The 27287-nt window shown below is 45.0% G+C and overlaps 1 protein-coding gene across 6 annotated transcripts in view; it reads left to right on the plus strand.

Annotated features, from left to right (window-relative positions):
• LOC106584624 (pleckstrin homology domain-containing family A member 7) overlaps nucleotides 1-27287 on the plus strand; it is a 187065-nt gene that overhangs the window by 55992 nt on the left and 103786 nt on the right. Inside the window, exon 1 of one of the 6 annotated variants that reach the window (XM_045706213.2) lies at nucleotides 1235-1325. The exons of 4 other annotated variants lie outside the window; for them this stretch is intronic. In XM_045706213.2, coding sequence (XP_045562169.2) covers nucleotides 1249-1325 — 77 coding nt within the window. In that variant the 5' untranslated portion in view covers nucleotides 1235-1248. Of the gene's footprint in view, nucleotides 1-1234; nucleotides 1326-3153; nucleotides 3595-27287 lie in introns of those variants that run through there. One more of the 6 variants, XM_082968127.1, reaches the window with a different exon arrangement.

Genomic DNA, 27287 nt, shown 5'->3' on the forward strand with positions numbered 1-27287 from the left:
TTGCAGCTGTAATTGCTGCAAAGGTGGCTCTACAAAGTATTGACTTTGGGGGTGTGAATAGTTATGCACACTCAATGCTTTATCTTGGCCAGGTCGCAGTTGTAAATTAGAACTTTTTTTGTCTTATTTCTTGTTTGTTTCACAATAAAACATATTTTGCATGTTCAGTGTTAGGCATGTTGTGTAAAGCAAATTACACATCCCCCTAAAAATACATTTAAATTCCAGGTTATAAAGCAACAAAATAGGAAAAATGCCAAGGGGTGGTGAATACTTTTGCAAGCCACTGTGTCTACCTCTATCAGTCCAGTATCCCTGCACATTGTAAATATGGTATTAAAACTGACTTACTTACTTACTACTTGTGTGCTTCTTATTTCTTCTAATTTTATTTGTGTTTTTGTTCTACCTTAAGTTATTTTTAGTACTACATTGATATTGATTACTGCATTGTTGGGATTTGAGTTTGCAAGAAAGGCATTTCACTGTACTTGTGCACGTGACATTGAAACTTGAAACACACACCTCTTCTGTCAGATGTCAATCTTTATTCTCTGTAGACATGAGAATTTCATATCACCACCGTTATATTTATGTAATAGCAGGGACTTTTATTTTAATACCTTACAATCGCAGCTGTTGTTCCCATATTTAATACAACTAGCTAATAACAGTATTTAATTGTATTTTAATTAATGCCACAGGCATTAATAATCTCAAATAATGTCTGGAAGTTTAAGGAGTTTTTGTCCTCCCAGATTCCGTCTGGCTCTGAGAGAAATGTAATGAGACAATTTGTGTTTCAATTCAATCTTCATTTGTGGGATTAGCCCTAAAACCTGCCCAGTAGCCGCTGTATCTTTAAGTGTAGTGGATATACTGTTTGTAGAACTTTATTGTCAGAGCTCAGACTACCAGGTCATTTCTGGGATGAATAGTACAGCACCATCCAACCACCTAGCTTTGTCAAGTAGTGTCCTATATAGGGAATAGGGTGCCATTTGGGACACAGCCTATGGTTACGATCCCATTGGTAGAAATCTGACTCACATCTTGAACACTATACTATAGATAATCTCATGGGGATATGCAGGCGGAAGAAATCTCTGGTTCACTTTTGTGTATTCAGTGAAAGTAATGTGAGCTGGGACCTGGCTGACTCGGGTTAATCATTTCCTCACCTGTCAATAAAGCGGACGGTGACACCGATAGACTCCACCCCTTCTCACTCTCTCTGTTTACATTCAAATGACAGAGTGTCACTCGCTGTTTGAGGAAAAGTCTCAGTTGTTTGGGCGGGTAATCCAGTCGCATGGAGACATGAGGTGAGTGTATCTTATGTACACATTTATCTGTATGTTGGTTGTGTGTTGAAAATCAAATCAAATTTATTGGTCACATACATGTGTTTAGCAGATGATATTGCTGGTGTAGCGAAATGCTTGTGCTTCTAGCTCTGACAGTGCAGTAATATCTAACAAGTAATATCTAACAGTTTCACAACATGTACCCAAAATACATGTAAATCTTAGTAAGGAATGGATTGAGAATATACATGCATATATGTCAGAGTGGCATTGGCCTAAGATACAGTGGCATAGTATAGAATTTAGTATTTGGTTTCAATGCTGGTGTGTGTTTGTTTTGTATTCTTTAGGTGTGTGTGTGTGTGTGTGTGTGTGTGTGTGTGTGTGTGTGTGTGTGTGTGTGTGTGTGTGTGTGTGTGTGTGTGTGTGTGTGTGTGTGTGTGTGTGTGTGTGTGTGTGTGTGTGTGTGTGGGTGTGTGTGTGTGTGTGTGTGTGTGTGTGTGTGTGTGTGTGTGTGTGTGTGCGCGCTCTGTCAGCAGCCCATGGTCTCAGCACTGTAAATGGATTGGGCTAGGTGTCACAGCACAGCAGGAATGTGGAGGGAGCAGATTGTCTGGGAGCCTCTGCTCATCCTTCTGACACACACACACACACACACACACACACACACACACACACACACACCTTAATAACAATGGCATATCCCTGACCTGCTAGCCAATATGATGCAAAACACGATTAACCAGAAAGCCAGGGGATCACCCTATCCATTCACTATCTCATGTCTAAACCACAAAGTCACTGTGATAGCCTGCTAATCTCGCCTCGTTGCTCCTCCTGAACTGTGATAGCCTGCTAATCTCGCCTCGTCGCTCCTCCTGAACTGTGATAGCCTGCTAATCTCGCCTCGTCGCTCCTCCTGAACTGTGATAGCCTGCTAATCTCGCCTCGTTGCTCCTCCTGAACTGTGATAGCCTGCTAATCTCGCCTCGTCGCTCCTCCTGAACTGTGATAGCCTGCTAATCTCACCTCGTCGCTCCTCCTGAACTGTGATAGCCTGCTAATCTCGCCTCGTCGCTCCTCCTGAACTGTGATAGCCTGCTAATCTCGCCTCGTCGCTCCTCCTGAACTGTGATAGCCTGCTAATCTCGCCTCGTCGCTCCTCCTGAACTGTGATAGCCTGCTAATCTCGCCTCGTCGCTCCTCCTGAACTGTGATAGCCTGCTAATCTCGCCTCGTCGCTCCTCCTGAACTGTGATAGCCTGCTAATCTCACCTCGTCGCTCCTCCTGAACTGTGATAGCCTGCTAATCTCGCCTCGTCGCTCCTCCTGAACTGTGATAGCCTGCTAATCTCGCCTCGTCGCTCCTCCTGAACTGTGATAGCCTGCTAATCTCGCCTCGTCGCTTCTCCTGAACTGTGATAGCCTGCTAATCTCGCCTCGTCACTCCTCCTGAACTGTGATAGCCTGCTAATCTCGCCTCGTCGCTCCTCCTGAACTGTGATAGCCTGCTAATCTCGCCTCGTCGCTCCTCCTGAACTGTGATAGCCTGCTAATCTCGCCTCGTCGCTCCTCCTGAACTGTGATAGCCTGCTAATCTCGCCTCGTTGCTCCTCCTGAACAGTGATAGCCTTAACTATTTTGACTTGACATGTTGCCATTGCCTGAATATCTTCCTGACTCTGACCGTTAGTTAGGAAAATGTATTTAAGTGTGACTCAATATTAAAATAATTGAAGATGTGTAATACAGATTTAAAAACCACGTTGTTCTCTCCTCTCCTCAATTTGCAGAGGAACAAGAAACTCTGAGACTCCCGAGTTCACAACACGTGGGAGGCCAAAAAAAAAGTCCCGAAAGCTGTTGTGACTGACTATGAATGTAATCTTTGGTACCAGACTTCAGTTTCATTACGTCTGTGCCAGGCTACATTGGGATTGAGAGGATCAGCGATGATCAGAGAGGATCTACTACATTAACCCAGCTGTGAACTCTTCTCTCCTCCCCCATCCCCTCTTTTCCTTCCCATCTCAGTCTGTTTGAAATGTTCCTCTTCCTTCGACTCAATGTTCTCTAGACATTATGTTCTTGGATGCCCACATCATCCCCAAGTTGCTGGATCTTCTTTCTCCGTATCTTCTCGCTTGGACTTTACTGCACCAGCAAGCCTGTTGAAGGAACAACGTTGGTATAAAAAGGACCGAAGTCCGTTGTTATCTGTTCCAGTAGCTACGAAAGGAGAGGATTTAAGATGCTAACCAACTGTGTGCAGAGTATGTGCTCCATGGTAGGTCTCAGCAGGTAGGAACTACTAGAGAATGGCCCATGTAGCTTTTCATAGTGGTTGTTTGAGTCAAATACCAGTTGCTGTGTTGTGAGGTGTGGCTAGTTGCACTGTCAGCGAGAGATTTGTTGTGAGCTTTCTCAAGGCTTCCAGGGCGGTAGGCAGCCTAGCAGTTAGAGCGTTGGGCCCATAACCGAAAGGTTGTTGGTTTGAATACCTGAGCCAACAAGGTGAAAAGCTTATGCCTGCCCGTACCATAACCCCACAACCACTACGAGCCAAACTGCAGTCAGGTCAAGACCAGGTGAGGACGACGAGCACACAGATGAGCTTCCCTGAGACGTTTTGTGCAGACCTTCTTTGGTTGTTCAAACTCAGTTTCATCAGCTGTCCGGGTGGCTGGTTTCAGACAATCCCGCAGGTGAAGAAGCCGGATGGGGAGGTTCTGGGCTGGCATGGTTACATGTGGTCTGCGGTTGTGAGGCCAGTTGGACGTACTACCAAATTCTCTAAAATGACGTTGGAGGCGGCTTATGGTAGAGAAATTAACATTACATTCTCTGGCAACAGCTCTGTTGGACATTCCTGCATTCAGCATGCCAATTGCACACTCCCTCAAAACGTGAGACATCTGTGGCATTTTGTTGTGTGACAACTGCAAATTTTAGAGTGACCTTACACCCCCAGCACAAGGTGCACCTGTGTAATAATGATCATGCTGTTTAATCAGCTTCTTGATATGCCACAATTGTCAGGTGGATGGATTATCTTGGCAAAGGAGGAATGCTCACCAACAAGGATATAACCAAATTTGTGCACAGAATTTGAGAGAAATATGATTTTTGTGCATATAGAACATTTCTGGGATCTTTTATTTCAACGCATGAAACATGGGACTAACACTTTGCATGTTGCGTTCATATTTTTGTTCAGTATATATAAAGTTGTTTTTGACAAATGAAAACGTGTTCCCTTCACAAGGTTGGCGTGATAACATGTTCAAATACTTAAGACATTGGCTCAACTACTGTAGGATGTGCCTTTTTTTAGATTTTTAGAACATTAATAACGAAGGAAGAATTGTTTACTTTTCAAATCCCAAACCGCGCCCTGGTCTGCTTGCGCGTTCCCGGAAATCAAGTCTCGCGATGGTGAGCTGAGTCATGAAAGTGTGTAGAAGACTTGTGTGTGTGGTCTTTTCACACCTGAGCAAGCTGTCAATCTATTGCATGTGGGATAGCAGCACACTCACTATGTCTAAAGCAGAAAGGGTTGCTTCCCTCTACGGAGTAATTCTGACCTGAGCTTTCCTGCGACTTTTGGAAGTTGCCTGGGTCTTTGAGGCAGTTCTGCAGGCATTGTATCTCTGTGTGTGTGTGTGTGTGTGTGTGTGTGTGTGTGTGTGTGTGTGTGTGTGTGTGTGTGTGTGTGTGTGTGTGTGTGTGTGTGTGTGTGTGTGTGTGTGTCTGTGTGTGTCTGTGTGTGTGTGTCTGTGTGTGAACACTTTTCAGTTCTGTGTAAGGGAATGCTGTAGGTCTCACATTACTTCAGACACTGTCCGTGGACCGCGTGGGCACCGCCTCTGTAATCTCAGCCTAATCTGTAACGGCTTTGTGTGCAATCAAAGAATCCACAATAGGATCTCTAAGAGGTGAAAGCCAACGCCACTCAAGCCAATCCCTCTACTGGGAAATAGACCGGGCACACTGGTATTTGTCAATAGGAGTGGGACAAACCAATGTGATCTGATGGGAGGGAGCGAGACCGCTTCAACATGACTGCATGCACGTGTGTGTGTGTGAGAGTTGTTGAATGCAACAGAAACACTGGCACCCAGGCTATGGTGCTGTTCGACACCGCCGTCCTAACTTGTTTTTCCAAACAAGATAGCCTAAACAAATCCCTTCAATGCTTCTTACACCAAACTCTCTCTATCCCAACCCAGCAGAGACCAGACAAACTCTCTCTATCCCAACCCAGCAGAGACGAGACAAACTCTCTCTATCCCAACCCAGTAGAGACGAGACAAACTCTCTCTATCCCAACCCAGCAGAGACGAGACAAACTCTCTCTATCCCAACCCAGCAGAGACGAGACAAACTCTCTCTATCCCAACCCAGTAGAGACCAGACAAACTCTCTCCATCCCAACCCAGTAGAGACCAGACAAACTCTCTCTATCCCAACCCAGCAGAGACCAGACAAACTCTCTCCATCCCAACCCAGTAGAGACCAGACAAACTCTCTCCATCCCAACCCAGTAGAGACCAGACAAACTCTCTCTATCCCAACCCAGCAGAGACGAGACAAACTCTCTCCATCCCAACCCAGCAGAGACGAGACAAACTCTCTCTATCCCAACCCAGTAGAGACCAGACAAACTCTCTCCATCCCAACCCAGTATAGACCAGACAAACTCTCTCTATCCCAACCCAGCAGAGACGAGACAAACTCTCTCTATCCCAACCCAGCAGAGACAGTGAATCAGGAGTAGGCCGGAACAGCAACTAAACCAATTGTCCTCACGGCCTCTGTGGGTAGCCTGGACTCCAGTGCTCCCCCTCTTGCATTTTTGGGCATAATGCGTCTTTGTATGCACACATTCTGATACTCCATGGGTTGTGCTGCAATGACAACAGCTCGTCTCTGTTCACATATTCCACAGTCCGACTAGCGATTTGTCCTAATTACTTTTCTTTATTAATACAGATGAATTGGAGTTATGGAGCAAACCAGCAAAGTCATTACAGCGAAGCGATAAGCACACCCTGATCTGATTGGTTAAATTCAAAGATGGGGTGAACGCTGTTGTAATCTTATTCAAGATTAGCATGGATATTACTTTGATATTGCCTACATTAAAAGCCTGATCTGGTGATTTTGTATTGCAGTTAGAGTGGGAGGAGAAATGTTGCAGGGTAATGGTATATCAGATCGGTGGCAGGTAGCCTAGCGGTTAAGAGTGTTGGGCCAGTAGCCCGAAAGTTCGCTGGTTCCAATCCCTGAGCCGGCTAGGTGAAACATCTGTTGATGTGCCCTTGAGCAAGGCACTTATTGCTCCTGTAAGTTGTTCTGGATAAGAGCATCTGCTCAATGACTACAAGGTAGATCATGGTTTGATTATTAACAGGGTGACATTTAAATGGCTTTTTACATGAAAAGAATAGCAAGATTGTGATTAATGGACACCTGGTGTGTGATTGGCTGCGCCGTTATCAGTCGCTCTCTAGTGTGTGTGTGTGTGTGGTGTGTGTGTGTGTGTGTGTGTGCATGTCCTTTTTGGAGATGAAGTCATAAGCTCAGTCGTGTTGCCAGGTGACGTGACCAGTGTTTGTGACCTGCGTAGATCTTAACAGGTAGATCTTAACAGGTAGATCACACACACATCTCCTTAGGAGACTGCTGTTTCTCATTATAAGCCAGGGGTAAGCAAGTATATAGATTCACCCGGGGGCCGATGTTTGTCTGGGTGAATGGTCAGGGGGCCGGAATATAAATATAGCAATTTGTATACTGCAAATTGACCACAACTAAGCCCAAAAAGAGATTGTATTGGAAAAGAACAATAATTTCATACCTTCATTACATTGACACACGTTCACGTCTCTTTTATTTGTTGTAATACTTCTGAACAGATTTCATAATTTAAACATATTTGTTGTTGAATTCCTGGTCATTTTACAGTATTTTTTTATATATATATTTTTTTAACTAAAAACATTGGGGAGCCTGGTTTTGGCCCGCAGCCCGCCTGTTGCTGACCCATAGTATAAGTCCAAGCTGTCTGTCTGTCTGTCTGTCTGTCTGTCTGTCTGTCTGTCTGTCTGTCTGTCTGTCTGTCTGTCTGTCTGTCTGTCTGTCTGTCTGTCTGTCGCGTCTGTCTGTCTGTCTGTCTGTCTGTCTGTCTGTCTGTCTGTCTGTCTGTCTGTCTGTCTGTCTGTCTGTCTGTCTGTCTGTCTGTCTGTCTGTCTGTCTGTCTGTCTGTCTGTCTGTCTGTCGTCCGTCCCCCAGTGCACATCCACTCCCTGCCACGGATCCCCACCTCTGCCACGTCCACAACCCTGACAATAGCTCAGTTTTAGTCTCACGGGGGCAGTTTGGGTCTCTCTCTTTCAGATGGTTTTATTTCTTTATCTCACTCACATGCGCACACACACACCCCTCCCTCCCTCTCTTTCTCTGCCTCCAGATTCTCTCTGCCTGTTATTGCTGAGTATAGCTCTCTTTTTAATAGCCAATGGCATATGGTGTGTTGTTCTTATCAAGGGGTGAGCAATATGGTACATGACCCTGCTGGACACGTGTAACACAATGCAGCATTTTATTTCCTACTTCTGTTTCCTCAGTCTCTAGTGGAGAGGTAGCTATAAATCTTGCTATACACTTTCACTCCAACTTGTACTGGCCTGGGACAGTCAATGTTCCACTAGGCCGTTCACGATAACAGATCCTAGGTCAGTCTAAGTGCTCTTCTGCTAGGCTGATCACTAATGCTTTTCCACTTGGCTCAGGGCAGTTCAATCTCCACTGGCTGGTCCTGGGTCAGTTTAGATGCCTTGCCACCTGACGTCTCCCCCAGCTTCACCTAAGGGTTCAACTAAGTAAGTTAGTTAAACAACCACTAAGGACTGAAAGGCTCTTTGTGTGTACGGATGAATGCAGTGATGTAAAGTACTACTAAAGTAGGTTTTTGGGGTATCTGTACTTTAATGTTTTTGTTTACTTTTACTTCACTACATTCCTAAAGAAAATAATGTACTTTTTACTCCATACATTTTCCCTGACACCCAAAAGTACTTACATTTTGAATGCTTAGAAGGACAATAAAATAGTCAAATTCTCACACATCCCTACTGCCTCTGATCTGGCGGACTCACTAAACAGAGAACATCCCTGGTCGTCCCTACTGCCTCTGATCTGGTGGACTCACTAAACAGAGAACATCCCTGGTCATCCCTACTGCCTCTGATCTGGAGGACTCACTAAACAGAGAACATCCCTGGTCTTCCCTACTGCCTCTGATCTGGAGGACTCACTAAACAGAGAACATCCCTGGTCATCCCTACTGCTTCTGATCTGGCGGACTCACTAAACAGAGAACATCCCTGGTCGTCCCTACTGCCTCTGATCTGGAGGACTCACTAAACAGAGAACATCCCTGGTCATCCCTACTGCCTCTGATCTGGAGGACTCACTAAACAGAGAACATCCCTGGTCATCCCTACTGCCTCTGATCTGGAGGACTCACTAAACAGAGAACATCCCTGGTCATCCGTACTGCCTCTGATCTGGAGGACACACTAAACAGAGAACATCCCTGGTCGTCCCTACTGCCTCTGATCTGGAGGACTCACTAAACAGAGAACATCCCTGGTCATCCCTACTGCCTCTGATCTGGAGGACTCACTAAACAGAGAACATCCCTGGTCATCACTACTGCCTCTGATCTGGCGGACTCACTAAACAGAGAACATCCCTGGTCATCCCTACTGCCTCTGATCTGGAGGACTCACTAAACAGAGAACATCCCTGGTCATCACTACTGCCTCTGATCTGGCGGACTCACTAAACAGAGAACATCCCTGGTCATCTCTACTGCCTCTGATCTGGCGGACTCACTAAACAGAGAACATCCCTGGTCATCTCTACTGCCTCTGATCTGGCGGACTCACTAAACAGAGCACATCCCTGGTCATCCCTACTGCCTCTGATCTGGAGGACTCACTAAACAGAGAACATCCCTGGTCATCCCTACTGCCTCTGATCTGGAGGACTCACTAAACAGAGAACATCCCTGGTCTTCCCTACTGCCTCTGATCTGGAGGACTCACTAAACAGAGAACATCCCTGGTCATCCCTACTGCTTCTGATCTGGCGGACTCACTAAACAGAGAACATCCCTGGTCATCCCTACTGCCTCTGATCTGGAGGACACACTAAACAGAGAACATCCCTGGTCGTCCCTACTGCCTCTGATCTGGAGGACTCACTAAACAGAGAACATCCCTGGTCATCTCTACTGCCTCTGATCTGGCGAACTCACTAAACACATGCTTTGTTTGTAAATTATGTCTGAGTGTTGGAGTGTGCTCCTGGCAATCAGTAAATAAAAATAAATAAAAAATTGTGCGGTCTGGTTTGCTTAATATAAGGAATGTGAAAGGATTTATACTTTTAATTTTGATACTTAAGTATATTTTAAGGGTTTGGCTGGGGTAAGCCGTCATTGTAAATAAGAATTTGTTCTTAACTGTCTTGCCTAGTTAAATAACGGTTAAATAAAGTAAGTAAGTATCCTAACATTATAGCTATCCCAACTCGCACGTCAACACTGCCTGGCTGGGTGGCTGTGTGCACTGCCTGGCTGGGTGGCTGTGTGCACTGCCTGGCTGGGGAGCTGTGTGCACTGCCTGGCTGGGGAGCTGTGTGCACTGCCTGGCTGGGGAGCTGTGTGCACTGCCTGGCTGGGGAGCTGTGTGCACTGCCTGGCTGGGTGGCTGTGTGCACTGTGAATGAAGGGTTGAAAGATTTGTTTTTAGAAGCAATCCACACAGGCAAAAGTTGGTCTAACTACTAAAGTGAGACTTTATCCTTGTGTTTCTTGGATATTTACATTGTTTTGTTCACAAGTTAGGTTGTTTTTCAATGTTTGAGTTTGCTTCCACTGCTAGCGAAGGGAAGAGACGTTGTTGGCCATTAAAACCAATGGATGGGGATAGCGCTGACGTCATCCACATATTCCTTTGGAAAACTACCGGCATTAAGCCAGAACAATTTGAAGCGCACTATATTGCTGAATTGCACCAAAAAATAGCTACGGTTCATGGTGAAAGTGGACGTAACTACCAAATGATCGTGGTCGACGTAGTCGTTTTCATCCTGTCTGAGAGATGCGTGCATAGTAGCCTGCCGGCCCGTGATTGGTCTGTGTCGGCACGTGGTCCTGTATGATGACAAATGTAGTAGTCAGAATGGATCACTGTTTTATGAAATATGATGATTTCAAGTTAACTTTAAAATAATTCACCGTGGGGATCGAACCTGTTCATAATAAACACATTTTAGAGGCCAAAATGTCCGTAAAAAAATAAACATGTTTGGCCATTCTGGTGATTTGTAATTTACATAGACATTCTAGGGCAGACAAGGGCTTTTGGCACCGCTAGGGCTTATGCACCACTAACACTTATGTGAGAATGCTATTCATTGACTACAGCTCAGCGTTCAACACCATAGTACCCTCAAAGCTCATCACTAAGCGAAGGATCCTGGGACTAAACACCTCCCTCTGCAACTGGATCCTGGACTTCCTGACGGGCTGTCCCCAGGTGGTGAGGATAGGTAGCAACAAATCTGCCACGCTGATCCTCAACACTGGAGCTCCTCAAGGGTGCGTGCTCAGTCCCCTCCTCTACTCCCTGTTCACCCACGACTGCATGGCCAGGCACGACTCCAACACCATCATTACGTTTGCTGACGACACAACAGTGGTAGGCCTGATCACCGACAACGACGAGAGAGCCTATAGGGAGGTGGTCAGAGACCTGGCCGGGTGGTTCCAGAATAACAACCTATCCCTCAACGTAATCAATACTAAGGAGATGATTGTGAACTACAGGAAAAGGAGGACCGAGCACGCCCCCATTCTCATTGATGGGGCTATAGTGGAGCGGGTTGAGAGCTTCAAGTTCCTTGGTGTCCACATCAACAACAAACTATCATGGTCCAAACACACCAATACAGTCGTGAAGAGGGCACGACAAAGCCTATTCCCCCTCAGGAAACTGAAAAGATTTGGCATGGGTCCTGAGATCCTCAAAAGGTTCTACAGCTGCAACATCGAGAGCATCCTGACTGGTTGCATCACTGCCTGGTACGGCAATTGCTCGGCCTCTGACCGCAAGGCACTACAGAGGGTAGTGTGTACGGCCCAGTACATCACTGGGGCTAAGCTGCCTGCCATTCAGGACCTCTACACCAGGGCACCCCAGTCATAGACTATTCTCTCTACTACCGCATGTCAAGCGGTACTGGAGTGCCAAGTCAAGGACAAAAAGGCTTCTCAACAGTTTTTACCCCGAAGCCATAAGACTCCTGAACAGGTAATCAAATGGCTACCTGGACTATTTGCATTGTGTGCCCCCCCCCCCCAACACCTCTTTTTTTTCCTTTTTTTTTTACACTGCTGCTACTCTCTGTTTATCTCATATGCAAAGTCACTTTAACTATACATTCATGTACATACTACCTCAATTGTCCCGACCAACCAGTGCTCCCGCACATTGGCTAACCGGGCTATCTGCATTGTGTCCCACCACCCACCAACCCCTCTTTTTACACTATTGCTACTCTCTGTTCATCATATATGCATAGTCACTTTAACCATATCTACATGTACATACTACCTCAATCAGCCTGACTAACCGGTGTCTGTATGTAGCCTCGCTACTTTTATAGCCTCGCTACTTTTATAGCCTCTCTTTTTACTGTTGTTTTATTTCTTTACCTACCTATTGTTCACCTAATACCTTTGTTGCACTGTTGGTTAGGGCCTGTAAGTAAGCATTTCACTGTAAGGTCTACACCTGTTGTATTCAGTGCACGTGACAAATAAACTTTGATTTGACAGAGTTTGTCACTTCGCTCCAGACCGGACACTGGCGGCCTCCGCTAGTCAGATTCTCACAGGCACACATGACTCGAGTGGTACACGTACACTCTAGGGCCCAACAGGGGACCTGAAGAGCTTATGAGAATGTGGAAGGGATGGTAAAGTTGTCAGTGATTTAACATGCTCTGTCTCTCCAGACTGAAACCCTGCTCTCCAGTCAGCGGGAGGCCGGGCCCAGCCGGTCGGCTGTTTATACCGTGTTTATACTGTGACTTAGACCTGTTTGGAGGAAGCAGAGTATATGTAGTAGTTAACACTTCTACCCCCTCTTTCACTAAAATGGCACTTTTCAATATCACTGCTCCCCAAGGCTCTTGTTTATTGTAATTGAAGACATCAATTATGTCACGTAAAAAAGTGGACCATCCATCCGTATGTACGGCCACATCGACGATCGCCATGGCAACAAATGTCCCAGAGCACCTTTTGGAGAGGAGGAAAACAAAAAGCCACAGCTGGCCCAGTGGCGTCGCTGATTGGCAACTGAGACGTAAGATGCAGTTCAGTTGTTGTATATAGGGGGATTGATTAAAAAAGCATATTTTTCCTGATGTCACCTTAACGAGTCCCAGTAAAGACAGAGATTGCATCCCAAATGGCATCATTTTCCCTATATAGTGCACTTCTTTTAACCAGAGCCCTATGGTCCCTGGTCAAAAGTACTACATTATATAGGTAATAGGATGCTATTTGAGACGCAGGTTGAGCATCTCATCAGGGCTTGAGTATCACAATCCACCAGCCTCTTTGCAGCCTCTCTGCACAGCAGCAATGAATTCTGAACACTGCCTCATAACCCTGTCTGATGGAGGGGTTGGAGAGGAAGGAAGAGAGGGATGGAGGGGTTGGAGAGGAAGAGAGAGAGGGATGGAGGGGTTGGAGAGGAAGGAAGAGAGGGAGGGAGGGGTTGGAGAGGAAGAGAGAGAGAGAGGGTTGGAGAGGAAGAGAGAGGGAGGGACGGGTTGGAGAGGAAGAGAGAGAGGGATGGAGGGGTTGGAGAGGAAGAGAGAGAGAGAGAGGGAGGGAGGGGTTGGATAGAGGAAGAGAGATGGATGGAGGGGTTGGAGAGGAAGAGGGAGAGAGGAGTTGGAGAGTACTTCCGACAGAGATGGCCGTCTCGCTTCGCGTTCCTAGGAAACTATGCAGTATTTGTTTTTTTTATGTGTTATTTCTTACATTGTTACCCCAGGTAATCTTAGGTTTTATTACATACAGTCGGGAGGAACTATTGGATATAAGAGCAACGTCAACTCACCAACATTACGACCAGAAATACGACTTTCCCGAAGCGGATCCTCTGTTCGGACTACCACCCAGGACAATGGAACGGATCCCAGCCGGCAACCCAAAACAACGACGCCGTAGGGGCAGATGGTGCGGGGTTCTAGTCAGGCTCCGTAGGCGGGGCACATCACGCACCGCTCCAGAGCATACTACTCGCCAATGTCCAGTCTCTTGACAACAAGGTAGATGAAATCCGAGCAAGGGTAGCATTCCAGAGAGACATCAGAGACTGTAACGTTCTTTGTTTCACGGAAACATGGCTCACTCGAGACACGCTATCTGAGTCGGTACAGCCACCCAGTTTCTTCACGCATCGCGCCAAAAGAAACAAACATTTCTCTGGTAAGAAGAAGAACGGGGGTGTATGCCTTATGATTAACAAGACGTGGTGTGATCATATCAATATACAGGAACTCAAGTCCTTTTGTTCACCTGACTTAGAATTCCTCACTATCAAATGCCGACCGCATTATCTACCAAGAGAATTCTCTTCGATCATAATCACAGTCGTGTATATCGCCCCCAAGCAGAAACCCCGACAGCCCTGAAAGAACTTCATTGGACTCTATGTAAACTGGAAACCACATATCCTGAGGCTGCATTTATTGTAGCCGGGGATTTTAACAAGGCTAATCTGAAAACAAGGCTCCCCAGATTCTATTTACATTTGAGTAATTTAGCAGACGCTCTTATCCAGAGCGACTTACAGTAGTGAATGCATACATTTCATACATTTTCATTTCATGCATTATTTTAATAAAAAATAAAAAAAATTGTACTGGCCCCCCCGTGGGAATCGAACCCACAACCCTGGCGTTGCACACACCATGCTGGCGTTGCAAATACCATGCTTTACCAACTGAGCCACAGCATATCGATTGTGCTACCAGGGGTAGCAACACCCTAGACCACTGTTATTCTAACTTCTGCGACGCATATAAGGCCCTCCCCCGTCATCCCTTCGGAAAAGCTGACCACGACTCCATTTTGTTGCTCCCAGCCTATAGACAGAAACTAAAACAGGAAGCTCCCGCCCTCAGGTCTGTTCAACGCTGGTCTGACCAATCGGATTCCACGCTTCAAGATTGCTTCGATCACGTGGACTGGGATATGTTCCGCATTGCGGCGAACAACAACATTGACGAATATGCTGATTCGGTGTGCGAGTTCATCAACAAGTGCATCGGTGGTGTTGTACCCACAGCGTCTATTAAAACATTCCCCAGACAGAAACCGTGGATTGATGGCAGCATTCGCGCAAAACTGAACGTGCGAACCACTGCTTTTAATCAGGGCGAGGTGACCGGAAACATGACCGCATACAGTATAGCTGTTCCCTCCGCAAGGCAATCAAACAAGCTAAGCGTCAGTACAGAGACAAAGTGGAGTCGCAATTCAACGGCTCAGACACGAGAGGTACGTGGCAGGGTCTACAGTCAATGACGGACTACAAAAGAAAAACCAGCCCCGTCGCGGATCACGATGCCTTGCTCCCAGACAGACTAAACATGTTTTTTGCTCGCTTTGAGGACAATACAGTGCCACTGACACGGACCGCTACCAAAACCTGCGGGCTCTCCTTCACTGTAGCCAACGTGAGTAAAACATTTAAACGTGTTAACCCTCGCAAGGCTGCAGGCCCAGACGGCATCCCCGGCCGCGTCCTCAGAGCATGCGCAGACTTGCTGGCTGGTGTGTTTACAGACATATTCAATCAATCCTTATCCCAGTCTGCTGTCCCCACATGCTTCAAGAGGGCCACCATTGTTCTTGTTCCCAAGAAAGCTAAGGTAACTGAGCTAAATGACTACCGCCCTGTAGCACTCACTTCCGTCATCATGAAGTGCTTTGAGAGACTAGTCAAGGACCATATCACCTCCACCCTACCCGACACCCTAGACCCACTCCAATTTGCTGACCGCCACAATAGGTCCACAGACGACGCAATCGCCATCACACTGCACACTGCCCTAACCCATCTGGACAAGAGGAATACCTATGTAAGAATGCTGTTCATTGATTACAGCTCAGCATTTAACACCATAGTACCCTCCAAACTCGTCATTAAGCGACCCCGCCCTGTACAACTGGGTCCTGGACTTCTGACGGGCCGCCCCCAGGTGGTGAGGGTAGGTAACAACATCTCCACTCCGCTGATCCTCAACACTGGGTCCCCACAATGGTGCGTTCTCAGCCCTCTACTGTACTCCCTGTTCACCCATGACTGCGTGGCCATTTACGCCTCCAGCTCAATCATCAAGTTTGCAGATGACACTACGGTGGTAGGCTTGATTACCAACAACGACGAGACGGCCTACAGGGAGGTGGTGAGGGCCCTCTGAGTGTGGTGTCAGGAAAATAACCTCACACTCAATGTCAACAAAACAAAGGAGATGATCGTGGACTTCAGGAAACAGCAGAGGGAGCAGCCTCCTATCTACATTGACGGGACAGTAGTGGAGAGGGTGGAGAGTTTTTAGTTCCTCGGCGTACACATCACGGACAAACTGAAATGGTCCACCCACACAGACAGCGTGGTGAAGAATGCGCAGCGGCGCCTTTTCAACCTCAGGAGGCTAAAGAAATTTGGCTTGTCACCAAAAACACTCACAAACTTTTACAGATGCACAATCGAGAGCATCCTGTCGGGCTGTATCACCGCCTGGTACGGCAGCTGCTCCGCCCATAACCGGAAGGCTCTCCAGAGGGTAGTGAGGTCTGCACAGCGCATCACCGGGTGCAAACTACTTGCCCTCCAGGACACCTAAACCACCCGATGTCACAGGAAGGCCAAAAAAATCATCAAGGACATCAACCACCCGAGCCACTGCCTGTTCACCCCGCTATCATCCAGAAGGCGAGGTCAGTACAGGTGCATCAAAGCGGGGACTGAGAGACAGAAGCTGTTTTTCAATCACAAGGCCATCAGACTGTTAAACAGCCATCGCTAACATTGAGCGGCTGCTGCCAACATACTGACTCAACTCCACCCCCCTTTAATAATGGAAAAATTGATGTAATCAATTTATCACTAGCCACTTTATATAATGTTTACTTACCCTACTTTACTCATCTCTTATGTATATACTGTACGCTATACCATCTACTGCATCTTGCCATCTGATGTAATTAAATGTATCACTAGCCACTTTAAACAATGCCACTTTATATAATGTTCTCATACCCTACATTGCTCATCACATATGTATATACTGTACGCTATACCATCTACTGCATCTTGCCATCTTGATGTAATGTACAGTGAGGGAAAAAAGTATTTGATCCCCTGCCGATTTTGTACGTTTGCCCACTGATAAAGAAATGATCAGTCTATAATTTTAATGGTAGGTTTATTTGAACAGTTAGAGACAGAATAACAACAACAAAAATCCAGAAAAACGCATGTCAAAAATATTATACATTGATTTGCATATTAATGAGGGAAATAAGTATTTGACCCCCTCTCAATCAGAAAGATTTCTGGCTCCCATGTGTCTTTTATACAGATAACGAGCTGAGATTAGGAGCACACTCTTAAAGGGAGTGCTCCTAATCTCAGTTTGTTAGCTGTATAAAAGTCACCTGTCCACAGAAGCAATCAATCAGATTCCAAACTCTCCACCATGGCCAAGACCAAAGAGCTCTCCAAGGATGTCAGGGACAAGATTGTAGACCTATACCAGGCTGGAATGGTCTACAAGACCATCGCCAAGCAGCTTGGTGAGAAGGTGACAACAGTTGGTGCGATTATTCGCAAATGGAAGAAACACAAAAGAACTGTCAATCTCCCTCGGCCTGGGGCTCCATGCAAGATCTCACCTCGTGGAGTTACAATGATCATGAGAATGGTGAGGAATCAGCCCAGAACTACACGGGAGGATCTTGTCAATGATCTCAAGGCAGCTGGGACCATAGTCACCAAGAAAACAATTGGTAACACACTACGCCGTGAAGGACTGAAATCCTGCAGCGCACGCAAGGTCCCCCTGCTCAAGAAAGCACATATACATGCCTGTCTGAAGTTTGCCAATGAACATCTAAATTATTCAGAGGACAACTGGTGAAAGTGTTGTGGTCAGATGAGACCAAAATGGAGCTCTTTGGCATCAACTCAACTCGCCGTGTTTGGAGGAGGAGGAATGCTGCCTATGACCCCAAGAGCACCATCCCCACCGTCAAACATGGATGTGGAAACATTATGCTAAGGGGGTGTTTTTCTGCTAAGGGGACATGACAACTTCACCGCATCAAAGGGACGATGGACGGGGCCATGTACCGTCAAATCTTGGGTGAGAACCTCCTTCCCTCAGCCAGGGCATTGAAAATGAGTCGTGAATGGGTATTCCAGCATGACAATGACCCAAAACACACCGCCAAGGCAACAAAGGAGTGGCTCAAGAAGAAGCACATTAAGGTCCTGGAGTGGCCTCGCCAGTCTCCAGATCTTAATCCCATAGAAAATCTGTGGCGGGAGCTGACGGTTCGAGTTGCCAAACGGCAGCCTCGAAACCTTAATGACTTGGAGAAGATCTGCAAAGAGGAGTGGGACAAAATCCCTCTTGAAATGTGTGCAATCCTGGTGGCCAACTACAAGAAACGACTGACCTCTGTGATTGCCAACGAGGGTTTTGCCACCAAATACTAAGTCATGTTTTGCAGAGGGGTCAAATACTTATTTCCCTCATTAAAATGCAAATCAATTTATAACATTTTTGATATGCAATTTTCTGGATTTTTGTTGTTGTTATTCTGTCTTTCACTGTTCAAATAAACCTACCATTAAAATTATAGACTGATCATTTCTTTGTCAGTGGGAAAACATACAAAATCAGCAAGGGATCAAATACTTTTTTTCCCTCACTGTATCACTAGCCACTTTAACCTCCCTGGGCAAGGTGGGACGCTTGCCTATTCAACAGCCAGTGGAATCGTGTGGCGCGAAAGACAAATACCTCATAAATGCTATAACTTCAATTTCTCAAACATATGACTATTTTACACCATTTTAAAGACAAGACTCTCGTTAATCTAACCACACTGTCCGATTTCAAAAAGGCTTTACAGCGAAAGCAAAACATTAGATTATGTCAGGACAGTACCCTGCCAAAAATAATCACACAGCCATTTTCAAAGCAAGCCTATATGTCACAAAAACCAAAACCACAGCTAAATGCAGCACTAACCTTTGATGATCTTCATCAGATGACACTCCTAGGACGTTATGTTATACAATACATGCATGTTTTGTTCAATCAAGTTCATATTTATATCAAAAAACAGCTTTTTACATTAGCATGTGATGTTCAGAACTAGCATACCCACCGCAAACTTCCGGTGAATTTACTTAATTACTCACGATTAAAGTTCACAAAATACATAACAATTATTTTAAGAATTATAGATACAGAACTCCTTTATGCAATCACGGTGTCAGATTTTAAAATAGCTTTTCAGCAAAAGCACATTTTGCAATATTCTGAGTAGATAGCCCGGCCATCACGGCTAGCTAATTTGACACCCACCAAGTTTGGCCCTCAACAAACTCAGATTTACTATAAGAAAAATTGGATCTTTGCTGTTCTTCGTCAGAATGCACTCCCAGGACTTCTACTTCAACAACAAATGTTGTTTTGGTTCGAAATAATCCATCGTTATATTGAAATAGCTCCGTTTTGTTCGTGCGTTCAGGTAACTATCCGAAGGGTGACGCGCGAGCGCATTTCGTGACAAAAGATATCCAAATATTCCATTACCGTACTTCGAAGCATGTCAAACGCTGTTTAAAATCAATTTTTATGCGATTTTTCTCGTAAAATAGCGATAATATTCCAACCGGGCGACGTTGTATTCGTTCAAAGAGAGAAAGAAAAACATGGAGAATTCACATGAACGAGCATCTTCAGTGTCACTGTTCTCAGCCTGACCAGTAACAAACAGAGCTGCTGTACTTAGCCCAGAGACTGGAGAAACGTCATTCCACTTTCTGGCGCCTTCTGAGAGCCAATGGAAGCCTTAGAAAATGTCACGTTACAGCAGAGATGCTGTATTTTTGATAGAGATGCCAATGAAGGAGAACAAATTGTCAGACAGGGCACTTCCTGTATGGAATCTTCTCAGGTTTTGGCCTGCCATATGAGTTCTGTTATACTCACAGACACCATTCAAGCAGTTTTAGAAACTTTAGAGTGTTTTCTATCCAAATCTACTAATAGTAGATATGCATATTCTTGTTTCTGGGCAAGAGTAGTAACCAGTTTAAATCGGGTACATTTTTTATCCGGCTGTGCAAATACTGCCCCCTAGCCCCAACGGGTTAAACAATGTCACTTCATATAATGTTTTCATACCCTGCATTACTCATCTCATATGTGTATATACTGTACTCTATACCATCTACTGCATCTTGCCTATGCCGTTCGGCCATCACTCATTTATATATTTTTATGTACATATTCGTATTCATTCCTTTACACTTGTGTGTATAAGGTAGTTGTCGTGGAATTGTTAGGTTATATTACTTGTTAGATATTACTGCATGGTCGGAACTAGAAGCACAAGCATTTCGCTACACTTGCATTAATTGAGCATCTGATCCCGTTAGCGGGATCAAAATCCAGCGAAAAATCATATCGCCAATTAGCATTAAAAAAATATCATAATTTTTTTTAAAAAAAATATATCTATTTTTTATTTTTTTATAGATACACCTCTCCTGAATCGACCCACGTCGTCCGATTTCAAAAAGGTTTTACAGGAAAAGCAAATCATTAGATTATATTAGATGAGTCCATCGTAAAAAGCAGCTTCATAGCCATTTTCCGACCAACCACTTGCATCACATATAATCAATAAACAGCTAAATGTAGCAGTAACCTTTTACAAACTTCATCAGATGGCACCCCTAGGACATCATGTTATACAATGCATGCATTCTTTTGTTCAATAAAGGTCATATTTATATATAAAAACAGCATTTTACATCTCTGTCTGACGTTGACTACCTAATTTCCCCTCAAAAGCGTCCCGGTAAACAATGCTACGTTTCAATAAATTGCTATACTATAACGATTTTTTAAATGTATATTGTCAATCTAACATTTATAGATGAATATCTCTTGAGAACACCCGTCATACCAGATTTTAAATTAACTTTACTGGGTAATCACACTTTGCGATAAAAGGAGATGCGATACTCAGAAAATGAGCTAATATTCAGAGCTCGGCGCCATCTTGGACGCAACAGCATGAACCATCTCATCTTCTATAATATTGTCAATAATCGCCTACCTTTAGTTGTCTTCATCAGAAAGCATCCCAGGTCCACAACAGATGTATTTTCGGTCAAAAAGTCCATACTTCACGTTCCATTAGCCTGATGTTGGTAGCGCGTCCTATGGCTCTCTCCAAGCGCAGCTCTGAAGTTCATAATGAAAGCAATCCTCGCGCATGTAGGTTCGTTCAAACATGTCAAACGTTGTATAAAATAAATCTTCAGGGCCTCTAACACCAAGAGAGCCAATAAGATTCGAGGGGGATGATGTCATGGCCTTTAAAACCGTTTCCAAAGGTGGGGGCAGACATGGCCGCCGGCGTCATAATGGTGATGGCCCATCCCCTGTGACCAATTTCAAACTCGTGTCATTCACTGAGTTTTGACTCTATAAGGCTCAAACCACTGTGAAAGGACTGGCGACATCTAGTGGAAGCAATAGGAAGTGCTCACTGAACCATGGTTAACGGTGTGATTAATAAGGAAAGATGAGAAGTCAAGTCCACAATTCAGAATTCCACTTCTTGTTTCAATCGGTCTCGGGGTTTTGACTGCCATTTGAGTTCTGTTATACTCACAGACACCATTCAAACAGTTTTAGAAACTTTAGAGTGTTTTCTATCCATATATAATAAGTATATGCATGCCCTATCTTCTGAGTTTGATTAGTAGGCCGTTGAAAATGGGAACGATTTTTTTTCAAAATGCGCTGTGGCGCCCCCTATCCTAGGGTATCCTCAAGAGGTTTTAACACCTGCTAACCATGTGTATGTGACAAATACATTTGATTTGATTTGAGAGGAAGCGAGATGGATGGAGGGGTTGGAGAGGAAGGGAGAGAGAGGGAGGGAGGGGTTGGAGAGGGAAAGCAAGTGATAGTCAAATGGATAGAGGGATGAGGAGATCAAGGGGGAAGGGAACGCAAGGGATACGAGGTAGGGGGAGAGAGTCTGAGAAGGGTGGTCTGACAGCTTGTCTCCATCTGGAGGAACAGACTGTGTGTTGTTTACCCTGTCTATCTGGAGGAGCAGACTCCTTGTTGTTTACCCTGTCTATCTGGAGGAGCAGACTGCTTGTTGTTTACCCTGTCTATCTGGAGGAGCAGACTGCTTGTTGTTTACCCTGTCTATCTGGAGGAGCAGACTGCTTGTTGTTTACCCTGTCTATCTGGAGGAGCAGACTGCTTGTTGTTTACCCTGTCTATCTGGAGGAGCAGACTGCTTGTTGTTTACCCTGTCTATCTGGAGGAGCAGACTGCTTGTTGTATACCATGTTTTGATTAATCTCTTTGATGGGTAATCGTTTGTCATCTGCAGGAGTAGCCGAAAGCATTTCTTCACAACAGAAAGTCTTAACCTGATGGTCATCACTGACATGTTGAAGATAGGTCAGCTAACTTGTGAGCTTTTCAAACAGAGTAAACACTATGATCGGATTGTCACACTGAACCTTTCCCCACTGAACTGTGACCTGAGTCAGTTAACCAGTTACATTTTCTCACGTTATTGTGGTGTTTGCACTTTATTATAATACGGTGTCCTCAGCTCTATTCTGTTTTCACTTACAACCTGGTGTTTTGACTAGGCATTTCCCATGACCACCCCTGCAGGGACAGATGCTGATCTGGGGTCAGTTTAGCATTTTCACCACTAATAGTTAAGGTTAGGATTAGGGGAAGGGAAGCTGATCCTAGATCTGTACCCATGGGAAATGTCACCTCGGCGGGGCAGATCAGATAAGAGATGACAAGGAAGATAGCGCTGACTGAAAGCAACACGACTGTTGCCTGAGGAGGAAACAGAAATGGTGACTGTGTCCCAAATCGCACCCTATTCCCTATATAGTGCACTACTTTTGACCAGGGCCCTATGGTAGTGCACTATGTAGGGAATAGGGTGCCATTTGGAACACAGACGCGGTGTCTGTCTGACAGCCATGTAAATCAATGTCTACTGTTAGGGTCACGTCCTTATACTGTAAGTCTGTTAAATAGAGGGTGTTTGTTGATAGAGGTGAGCTGTACCAGTGGAGCGGAGAGAGATTGATGTGTGGAGAAAAACTAGGTGATGCTGTTAATGTTTTTACCTTCCCTCAATGACGATGTGTGGAGCCCAGGTCACTTTTAGTCTTAGTATTATTATATTAGTTTAGTATTTCTATGATGTCCTGTTCTATTATAAGGGACAGTGTCTGAAGTTAAGATGTCATCCTGTTTTGGCATTGTGACAGTAGCCTTCAAATAGTAGTTGTGAGTTTTCGTGTTGGCCCTAGTAGATGTCGTGTCTTTGGCATCATTAAACTGAAGACTTTTTTTTATCAAATCAATTCTCTGTAATTATTATTACGTGATTAAACTAAGTTAATCATGTAAATGTAATTAACTAGGAAGTCGTGCACCAAGGAAAATGTTCAGATTACAAAGTTATAATTTTCCTAATATAACTTTCAGGCATTTTAATATCTGATCAATTAGTCTTCTAATTAATTAATTATTCTTTACCTCACGTTAGTCTCTTTCCAAACGTCGTAAATTGTTAGTTATCTGCACAAACCCAGTCTTCACTATGAATCATCCATACATCAATTGTCTTAAATCATTTATTTACTAACTAAATAATCACAGAAATGCATAAACAAACAAACAAACAGTAGATATGGTTACAAGGAAATTAACTCGCTCTGGATAAGAGCGTCTGCTAAATGATGTAAATGTAAATGTAATAGCGGAGTTTCCCTAGTGGCATAAACCGGTATCGCGGCTTGGTGGACAAAAGGGAAGTGGGGGTCGACTGAGAGAAGCGGGAATTACGCAAATGAGTCACTACACACTTGATAATTATATTCATTGAAATGCTAATCTTTTGCACATGAACGCTCACTCATTCGGGAATATCAGCAAACTATATATTTACGCTCAGTGTGTCGTGATCTCTGTTGAGTCGTCCGTCTTTCTGTTGGAGAGTTCGTCTGATCGTCTCTCTGGTTAGAATGGATACTTCAGAGTCCCATTTCAGAAATGTGCTTGTAGAATAGATGTTTTTGTGGTTGTCGGTCTTCGCGTTCAATGGTACAGAATTGTAGCTGCAGACTAGTAATTAGTATCAAAGATTTGTTCTTATTCTGTCGGTATCGATAGTCTCAGAGTTTAACCACGTGGTATGGTTAAGAATTCAGCAATCTACTCAAACCTTAGCCCTCTCGGTTATTGAGGTAAGCTGGTCTCTACTCAAACCTTAGCCCTCTCGGTTATTGAGGTAAGCTGGTCTCTACTCAAACCTTAGCCCTCTCGGTTATTGAGGTAAGCTGGTCTCTACTCAAACCTTAGCCCTCTCGGTTATCGGGGTAAGCTGGTCTCTACTCAAACCTTAGCCCTCTCGGTTATCGGGGTAAGCTGGTCTCTACTCAAACCTTAGCCCTCTCAGTTATCGGGGTAAGCTGGTCTCTACTCAAACCTTAGCCCTCTCGGTTATCGGGGTAAGCTGGTCTGGAGATGATTCTCCAGGTGGGGATTATATTCGGAAGAGCAGAAAAAGGCTGTCTCATGACGCCAGATCAATGTCTGTGCTCATGGGGCGGGCCAATGACTTAGTTAAATGTAAAGGGAATTGGGTTCCTTTTCATTAAACAGTTTAAAATCACATTACATAATTACACAAATAGTTTCATCTTTACTCATTCATTTCGTACAACAATTAGATGCAAGCCTCATAACTGAGACTCTTGTATAAACAGAGTTATGGTAATGTGGCTGTATTGTCTCTCATGAGTTTCACAAACATTAAACGAAGTGGACCGGTCGTAGCTGGATTCTTCCCCGACTGTGTATACATTGTTCAGTTCTCAGGTTCTATGCTGGAGAAGAGGTTCCTTTGTTCTCCTGTGAAACCTCTCTATACTGTCTGGCCATAAGGAAGAGAGTGTCCTCCAGGAATTTACGACCTGAGATAACAGCAGCCTGGGTGTAGGCGAGAGAGAGAGAGAGGCGGAAGGCACGCTATACCCAAAGAGCGCTACGTCATGACATTGAGGCCAGTCAAATGACTGGTGATAAGGCATGCTAGTAGAGACCAGTCAAATGATCTCGATCTCTCTCTGAAATGCCACTCAAAATAAAATCCACATAGAAATAAACTAGTCATCTATTCAACTCCATGCCTTGCATTCACCAGGGGATTCTTTTCAGTCAAGAAAATCATTTTCACACTCGTAGATCAGACCAATCCGAAGCAATGAATTCCTCTACTGCTGAGGACCCATTTGAAGGAGGCAGTTAGTCGCAATGTCAGTATGTTGTTGTGTCAGTCCGGTATAGCAGTGGAGGACTGAAGTGAAGTGGATTTCCGTGTCAACAGAAGGGCCCAGTGTGGTTAGATACATGGCTGTTTTGAGGCTGGAGGGCCTCGTGTTGCTTCAGATACAGCCCTGATGGCCCTTTTCAGTCCACCTGACCTCTGATCTTTGGCTGTTGACCCCTTCCTGATAACACACCTCGTTACCGCACAAGAGAAGCAATGGCCGCTACAGTACCAGAGATTCTAAGGATATTCCACAATCCATTTATTTTGTTTTTCAGTTTCTTAGTCTCTAATTATATTTTTCCCTCTCTCCCATCTTCCATGCAGTCCATCTCTTTTATTTATCTTTCTTCCTCTCCCTCTACCTCCTCTCTCCATCTTCCCCTCACACTCTATCCCTTTCTCTCCCTTCTCAAACCCACCGTTTCTCCCTGTCACTTCCCTGGACCATGAAACTATGAAAAGACGTAGAACAGAATCAAGCTATGCAGGAGGAAGATTAACAGAACCCTAGTCCTTCATGTAAACCAGGGCTGCCCAACCCTCTTCCTGGAGATCTACTGTCCTGTAGGTTTTCAGTCCAACCCTAATTTAGCATATCTGATTCAGCTAGTTTAAGGTCTTGTTGAGCAGCTAATTAGTAGAATCAGGTGTGTTAAATAAGGGTTGGACTGAAAACCCACAGGTCAGTAGATCTCCAGGAAGAGGGTTGGACTGAAAACCCACAGGACGGTAGATCTCCAGGAAGAGGGTTGGACTGAAAACCCACAGGACGGTAGATCTCCAGGAAGAGGGTTGGACTGAAAACCCACAGGACGGTAGATCTCCAGGAAGAGGGTTGGACTGAAAACCCACAGGACGGTAGATCTCCAGGAAGAGGGTTGGACTGAAAACCCACAGGACGGTAGATCTCCAGGAAGAGGATTGGACTGAAAACCCACAGGACGGTATATCTCTAGGAAGAGAGTTGGGCAGCCCTGATGTAAACTTTCATCCTCTCGCACATACTCACTGTACTCCTCAAATAGCTTTCCCTAATCCTCTCCATCACTAGCCTTTCAGTTGGGGGAGGAAAAAGGCTCATTTGCAGTGAAAGCATGACTTGCCGCTTGTAGGCTAGACCGGGTTTTTGAGTCAGCTTAGGCCCTTCTCTAATGAATGTAAATAAAGCTTGGCGCGCACCACACTCATCCTAATCACACAACACCACAACACTGTCTCTCTGCCATCAGTGTTTATGCTAATGTAAATATTTTAATTATCTCGACGATGATATATGTTTAATAGGCAATCTGTTCCCGGGCTTTTATCTCTGAGTGCGTTTAATGAAAGCTAATCAGGCACAGAGGCTGACGGCAGCACTGATTGGTGCGTGGACAAGGATCAAACAACCAGCTCTCTAGTTTTTCGCTAGTGCGAGTCGCTAGTGCGCGATGGGACAAGGACATCCCTGCCGGCCAAACCCTCCCCTAACCCGGACGACGCTGGGCCAATTGTGCGCCGCCCCATGGGTCTCCCGGTCGCGGACGGCTGTGACAAAGCCTGGACTCAAACCAGGACCTCTAGTGGCACAGCTAGCACTGTGATGCAGTGCCTTAGACCACTGCGCCACTCGGGAGGCCATCTAACGGAAGTTTTAGTGTGTGAGGGGAAACTCCTGTTAAAGTAAACTTACCAGTGTTGAAGTTAACTTGGTTGATTGATAAACGCTGGTTTAAGTGATAGATTTTAAGTTCGCTTCACTGAGGGTTTTAGTTAGTTTCATCCCATGAAAAATCTCATGTTCAAGCACGTAAGCTTGACTTGGAGACCTTGCCAACATTTGGCAAAGGGAAATTCTCTTGTTAAGTGAACTCAATTGCGTGAACAAGATCAACACACCATGACTGTCAAAACTGTTGTTTTACCTTGACCCACCCTGACACTCAACTCTAAGTGACCTTGACCATGTCTAACAACACTGTGTGTGAAAGTAAACTAGCGTTAAAATAAGGCTTCACTGAAAGGACAACTAGAAGGGAGTAGTGGTATAGTGTAAACTATAAATCATTCTATGTTAGCATGCCTCTAATGTTAGCACTGGGGCCGTAAAACCACCGGTTTCCCCCTACGTCAGACTCTGACACATACAGAAGGCCATTATGGTCCTTTTCTACAGGATACAGTACCTTTATGTG

This window comes from Salmo salar, chromosome 23 (assembly GCF_965601325.2).
Source record: "Salmo salar chromosome 23, fSalSal1, whole genome shotgun sequence".
NCBI classification, from domain to species: Eukaryota; Metazoa; Chordata; class Actinopteri; order Salmoniformes; family Salmonidae; genus Salmo; species Salmo salar.